General features: G+C 49.4%; 1 protein-coding gene across 4 annotated transcripts in view; it reads left to right on the forward strand.

The window, feature by feature from the left end:
- Positions 1-7,103, forward strand: part of LOC140386572 (basal cell adhesion molecule-like) — a 277,207-nt gene extending 270,104 nt beyond the window's left edge. For all 4 annotated transcript variants that reach the window (XM_072469008.1, XM_072469010.1, XM_072469009.1 and 1 more), the window contains one exon: positions 823-7,103. In XM_072469008.1, coding sequence (XP_072325109.1) covers positions 823-828 — 6 coding nt within the window. In that variant the 3' untranslated portion in view covers positions 829-7,103. The remainder of the gene's footprint in view (positions 1-822) is intronic.
- The last annotated feature ends 388 nt before the right edge of the window (positions 7,104-7,491 follow it).

The following is a 7,491-nucleotide window of genomic DNA, read 5'->3' on the forward strand; positions in this document are numbered from 1 at the left end:
TGTGTGAGTGAGTATGAGCAAGAATGTGTGTGTTTGCACAAGTGTTAGTGAGTCGGCGCAAGTGGGTGTGTGAGCGAAAGTGTATGTGACTGAGTGTGTGCGAGTGGATGTGAGAATGAGAATGTGTGTGTGAGCGAGAATGTGTGAGTGAGTGTGTGAATGAGAATGTGAGTGTTTGTGAGTGAGAAAGCTTATGTGTGAGTGGGTGTGTGAATGAGAACGTGTGTTTGTGTGGGTATGTGAATGAGTGCGTGCAATCGGGTGTGTGAGTAAGAATGTGTGTGGTGGTGTGAGTGAGAATGTGTGTGTCACAGTGGGTGTGTGTATGAGACTGTGTTTGTGAGTGTGCAATTAGGTATGTGAGTAAATGTGCGGGTGGCTGAGTGGGTGTGTGAATGAGAATGTATACTATTGAGTGTGTGCGTCCGAGTGGTAGTGTGAGTGAGAAGGTGTGTGTTTGTGAGTGTGTCAATGAATATACGTGTGTTTGTGAGTGTGTGTGAATGAGAATGTGTTTCAGTGTGAGCATGTAAATGAGTGTGTGTGTGTGAGTGGGAATCTGTGAGTGTGTGCGAGTTATTGCATGCAAATAGGTGTGAGTGAATGCATGTGAGTGAGAATGTGTGTGTGAGTGGGTGTGTGAGTGAGTGTGTCAGTGAGTGCATACGAGTGGGTGTGTGTGAGAATTTGTGTGTGAGTGAGAATGTGTGTGCGCATGAGAATACTATACGGCTACTTAATGTGGCATTTTGGCCTAGGTTGATCCTGGGGTATTGTCTGGTCTGCATCTTCACTCACAGTCTTTGTTACTTTCTGCTCCAGTGTTAAGTTGGAATCTGAAGACCAAAGTCTCCGTGGAAAGCTTGACAAGGATGAAGATGACGAGACTGAGAGATGGAAGGGAAAATGCTGATTCTGCTGGTGGGCTTGTAACATCTTGACCATTGAGAAGGACCTCCCATCGCTCATTGAACACACAGAGAGCCCAGACTTTCAATCTTTTTCTCATAGATATGGCATAAGATGAATGAATTGAGTCGACACTCGTTATAACAAACACTGCTTCCTCACTCCTCTCACTCTTCTCACTCTTCCTCCCCACATCACTGCTGTCTCCCGGGGCTGGGTAACTTTTGCAATGACACCTCACATGAACTGGTCGAAAGCCTTGGCCTTTTTCGGAAAGCCACATCACTGCTCCATCCAATTCGCCCAGGGTTGTTATGATGCTCCCCTGACCGTTGCCCTTTACCAACCTTCTCCCGGCAAGCAGTCTGAGGTCAGGGTTTCCCGGGGTTGATAGTAGCGATTAGCTGCTGTGGCCTTTGGATTTCACTCGTGGCCAGGGAAATCTACACCTTCCTTTGGATTTCACTCGTGGCCAGGGAAATCTACACCTTCCTTCTCCACTAGCCTCAAGGGTATACAAAAGACCCAAAGTCAGGAGCAACGTGCCTCGAGATATGATAATATTATTAGAGCAAGGCCCTTGGGGCTGTGGCATATGAAGTTGAAGTGCCACACTGGGCTGGGCATGGAGGTTCAGGCACACAGAAATAGATTATTAATCTGACAAATGTGGCTGAAACATTGATACTGTACAAGATACGGCCATTACACACAAACAGCCCAGCTCCATCGATTGCAGTGTCAGATTGAAAATCTATGCAATTGTATATACACCTTTAGTCTGTATCTAACCCTGTGCTGTACCTTTCCTGGGAGTGTTTGATGAGGACAGTGTAGAGGGAGCTTTACTCTGTATCTCACCCTATGCTGTACCTGTCCTGGGAGTGTTTAATGGGGAAAGTGTAAAGGTAGCTTTACTCTGTATCTAACCCCATGATAGAATTGCCCAAGGGGTGTTTGATGGGAACAGTGTCGAGGGAGCGGTAGTCTGTATCTAACCCAGTGATGTACCTATCCTGGGAGTGTTTGATGGGGGCAGTGTAGAGGGAGCTTTACTCTATATCTAACCCCGTGCTGTACCTGTCATGGGAGTGTTTGATGGGGACAGTGTAGGGGAGCTTTACTCTGTATCTAACCCCATGCTGCACCTGTCCTGAGAGTGTTTGATGAGGGCAGTGTAGAGGGAGCTTTACTCTGTATCTAACCCTATGCTGTACCTGTCCTGGGAGTGTTTAATGGGGAAAGTGTAAAGGTAGCTTTACTCTGTATCTAACCCCGTGCTGTACCTGTCATGGGAATGTTTGATGGGACTCTAAGGAAATGTTTTGAATTTCACCACTGAAATTCCTGCCCCTGCAATCAGGAAGAGGGAGAGCGATGAAGTTGGAATGCCCACCCATCATTGGAAAGGAGTCTCCCCTTTCAGACCAGAGTGTTGTTAGAGTGCTAGGCAGAGTTTGTGATAACGAGTTACTATCGTACATTACTAAAGTGTTTGTGTTCCTTGATGTTTTTCAAATGGGTCATGACAACGACATTCACATCCATAAGCAAGATTGTTTGGCAGCCACGTTCCACTTGCTTAGTATGTGTTTAGGTCAAGAAGATCATGGCCTCTGACCCCTGTGCTTATGTCCACAGAGTGTTCTTGACTGACTGAACCTCGAGAATTGTTTGAGTGGGTTGATAATTTCTCAGGAGAGGTTCTTGCGGTTCACTCTTTGTTCTCTCATTGATGTTTTGTAAAGTTGACAGGGCCTAAAGCAAGGACCAATCCGTCCACCTTGTTCGCACATTCTTATTGTTCTAGTACCTTGTGTCCAATTGGTTGGCAAAGGAGCCAGTGAAAAATCATTTCAAAATAAGTTAATTTCCTACATACCACTGCGCCTTTTTTGCCACACCCGGTATACTTAATAACCCACCCTCCCTCTCCCCATCAACTACTCAGTCCTCCCAGGTGAACTCTGAACTGCTTTGGATTCTGGTTAAAGTGGGGTATTCAAAGCTAACACCCAATTGCGCTTTCAGTTATGAATGGAACCTAACTGGGCCGCTTCTGGCAAAAGCTCTCACATACCTCCAGTGCCGAAAGGTTCTAGGGCATCCAGATGTGCCAATTACATTGCTTCTCCCAGAATTATTTGGCTCATTTTTGATACTGGGTTGTTTGACATCAAGGTGTCATGGGTTGGGGACTGGGGTGGGGAGGGGGGAGCTAGTTGTCCTGCGTGATGACCCACCAATCTCTCACAATCAAGAGTGTCATGGGTCAACACTGCGTCCGCCCAAACAGCCTTCTTCTCTCCTCCCAGGTTTGAAGGACCAGTCATTGAGCTTTGGCTCTTGTGAGGTACAGGGCGGTCCATGTGTAGCACCCTCTCTGGGCCAAGGTTGCATCAATGATGCAATCTGACACCGAGGGCAGCACAGTGCCGCAGTGGTTAGCACTGCTGCCTCATGGCGCTGAGTACCTGGGTTCAATCCCGGCTCCGGGTCACTGTCCATGTGGAGTTTGCACAGACTCCCTGTCTCTGCGTGGGTCTCACCCCTACAACCCAAATAGATGTACAGGGTAAGTGGATTGGCCGGGCTAAATGGCCCCTTAATTAGAAAAAACAATTGGGTACTCTAATTTAACTAATTTATATATTTTTTAAATGGCGCAATCTGACACCGGAGCAGAGACTGTGTGCCATCATTTTCTCACGATTCACCTCACCTCAGCTCAACTTCTGCCCTCCAAAAATAATGAACCAGCAGCCAGCCACTGATTGGCAGGGTCAACGTCATTGCTTGCCGAGTGACGCATGATGGGAAACCTTCGCTCTCAAGGAATACCAGTGGTGCGGCAGGAAAACCCATCATGTGGGTGAGGGAGTGGAAGGAGACCATTCTGTTTGGAATCCAACAACCCTCCCTATCTCTGTAACCTCATACAACAGCCCTTTCAACCCTCCCAATCTCGGTAACCTCATCCAACCCCGCCAACCCTCACATCTCTGCAACCTCCTCAACCCCTTCAACACTCTCTAGCTCTGTAACCTCCTCCAGCCCCTTCAACACTCCCTATCTCTGTAACCTACTACAGACCCTTCAACCCTCCCTATCTCTTTAACCTCCTCAACCCCTTCAACACTCCCTAGCTCTGTAACCTCCTCCAGCCCCTTCAACACTCCCTATCTCTGCAACCTCCTCAACCCCTTCAACACTCCCTAGCTCTGTAACCTCCTCCAGCCCCTTCAACACTCCCTATCTCTGCAACCTCCTCAACCCCTTCAACACTCCCTAGCTCTGTAACCTCATCCAGACCCTAAATCCCTCCCCATTCCTGTAATCTGCTCCAGCCCTAAAACCCTCCCTATCTCTGTAACCTCCTCCACCCCCTTCAACACTCCCTATCTCTTTAATCTCATCCAACCCCGACAAAGCTCCCCATCTCTGTCACCTGCTCCAGCCCCTTTAACACTCCCTATCTCTGTAACCTCTTCCAGCCCCTACAACCTTCCCTATCTCTGTAATCCCTCCAGACCCTCAATCCCTCCCCATTGCTCTAACCTCCTCCAGCCCCTTCAACACTCCCTAAGTCTGTAACCTACTACAGACCCTTCAACCCTCCCTATCTCTGTAACCTCCTCAACCCCTTCAACACTCCCTAGCTCTGTAATCTCCTCCAGCCCCTTCAACACTCCCTATCTCTGCAACCTCCTCAACCCCTTCAACACTCCCTAGCTCTGTAATCTCCTCCAGCCCCTTCAACACTCCCTATCTCTGTAACCTCATCCAACCCCAACAACCCTCCCTATCTCTGTAACCTCCTCCAGCCCCTTCAACACTCCCTATCTCTGTAACCTCATCCAACCCCAACAACCCTCCCTAGCTCTGTAACCTCCTCCACCCCCTTCAACACTCCCTAGCTCTGTAATCTCATCCAACCTCGACAAAGCTCCCCATCTCTGTCACCTGCTCCAGCCCCTTTAACACTCCCTATCTCTGTAACCTTCTCCAGACCCTAAATCCCTCCCCATTTCTGTAACCTCGTCCAGCCCCTACAACCCTCCCCATCCCGTGTCACCTGCTCGAGCCCCTTCAACACTCCCTATCTCTGTAACCTCCTCCAGCCTCTACAACCTTCCCTATCTCTGTAATCCCTCCAGACCCTAAATCCCTCCCCATTTCTCTAACCTCGTCCAGCCCCGACAACCCTCCCTATCTCCATAACCTCCTCCAGCCCCTTCAACATGCCCTATCTCTCTAACCTCATCCAGCCCCGACAACCCTCCCTATCTCTGTAACCTCCTCCAGATCCTACAACCCTCCCTATCTCTGTATCTTCCTCCAGCCCCTGCAACCCGCCCCATCTGTGTAACCCCCTCCAGCCCCAACAATGCTCCCCATCTATGTAACCTGCTCCAGCCACTTACAACCCTCTATATCCCTGTATCCTCCTCCAGCCCCAACAACACTCCCTGCCTGTAACCTCCTCCAGCCCCAACAACCCTCTATATCTCTGTAACCTCCTCCAACACTCCCTAGCTCTGTACCCTCCTACATCTCTGACAGCCCTCCCTATCTCTGTAACCTCCTCAAGCCCCTACAACCCTTCCTATCTCTGTAACTTCCTCTGGCCTCTACAACCCTCCCCATCTCTGCAACCACCTCCAGCCCCTACAGCCCTCCTTATCTCTGAAACCTCATCCAGCCCCTATACCTCTCCCCAAATCTATAACATTCTCCAGCCCCTACAACCATCCCTATCTCTGTAACCTCCTCCACCCCCTTCAACCCTCCCTACCTCTGTAACCTCCTCCAGTCCCTACAACCCTCTCTATCTCTGTAAACTTCTTCAGCCCCTACAACCCACCCTATCTCCGTAACTTCCTGCAGCTCCTACAATCCTCCAAAATCTCTGCGCTCCTCCAATACCGGCTTCTGTCGCCATGTTTCAAATCCCAGTGCTACACCATTGCTGGCTGTGCCTCCAGCCACCTGCCGAGTGGCCCTAAACCTCCCACCTCACTCTCTTAAACCTAACCCTTGGACCGAATCTTTGGTCCCCTGTCTCTAAAATGTGCTCACGTGATTAGGGAACAATGTTGTCAGTCCTGTGAAGCACCATTGGAACGTTTTACATTGTTAAAGATGCTGTAGGATTTCATGTATAAATGCTGAGTAATCCGGCAGCACGGTGGCACAGTGGATAACTGCTGCTTCACAGCGCCGAGGTCCCAGGTTCGATCCCGGCTCTGGGCCACTGTCCGTGTGGAGTTTGCACATTCTCCCCATGTCTGCATGGGTTTCGCCCCCACAACCCAAAGATTGGCCACGCTAAATTGCTCCTCAATTGGAAAAAATGAATTAGGTACTCCAAATTTAAAAAAAATAAATAAATGTTATGGGGTAATCTAATCGAAGTATTTAAGATGATTAAAGAATTTGATTACTTGTTAGGGTCAGTTTTCTCTGATGTCGGTGCTTGGGGAGGTTACGGGGCAGAGTCCAGGTCATGGGGAATGCGGGGGGGGGGGGGTGGAATGAACCATAAAATTGTAGCCAGGCTATTCGCAATTAAATGCTGGAATTGACCCGAGGGGCTGAATGACCTCCTTCTCCCATGTTGGAGGTTAAACTCTAGCTCACCATGTAAATCCTCTCCTCATTCAACCCACCCTCATTCCCCATCCCCCTGACAAATATAAGTCCCATTCTCAGTTGGTTTCAGTTCCTCTGCTATTTGAGGAGGGGTGCCGCGGGAGTAGGGGGGGGGGGGGTGCAGGAATGGGCTGAGGTACCTGTTCCCCATTACAGGCCAAGACCAATTAGAGGAAGTGTGGATGTGCGGTTGCCACAGCTTTGGACCCGCTCCCCCCTCCCCACCCCGACACTCGGGGAATTGATACCATTGACTAATCATCTTCAACAGAACAGGGAAAGGTGCAGCAAAGAACTTAGGCCCCCAGCTGCACACCAAAGCTTAGACATCTAAACTATCTGCCTGAGAAGTATGACCCATGAATGACTGAGATCCTCCCCTACTCCCGCCCCCACCCCCCCCCCCCCCCGCATACACAACCCTGCCCTTTCTGTGACAGGATATCTGAATCCCGTCACCCACCGTTTTACATGCTAAGATATTTTGTATATAATGTTCATTGTGTAGATTTTGGCATTTAAAAATGTGTGTATGTGTGTCAGCCTCAGACTGTTTGACCATTATTTCAAGCACGCGCGCATAGCTTTACCCAAAGCAGGCCTGTCCCTCAGGGACCCAAGTGGTAACCGAGGGGCAAATGGCGCAGGGTGATGACACTCACTCGAGTTACGCACACACTCGTTGACTTGGAGAGAGAGAGGCCACCCAACTGGCCCATGCTCACAAAACTGGAAACACACCAGAGGCGATTCCGCGATTCGACATTTGCTAAAAGGTTCCCAGCATCCGAAGAATTACGCTTACAACCAATTTAAGATTGTCAATGGGACTCGCAGCATGGTGCATTGGTGTGTACTGGAAGCTACATCTACCAATATACTGAGCCCCTGTGCTTTGCCGACAAAAAGGGTATGAACGCACATTGCACC

This window comes from Scyliorhinus torazame, chromosome 12 (genome assembly GCF_047496885.1).
Source record: "Scyliorhinus torazame isolate Kashiwa2021f chromosome 12, sScyTor2.1, whole genome shotgun sequence".
NCBI lineage: Eukaryota > Metazoa > Chordata > Chondrichthyes > Carcharhiniformes > Scyliorhinidae > Scyliorhinus > Scyliorhinus torazame.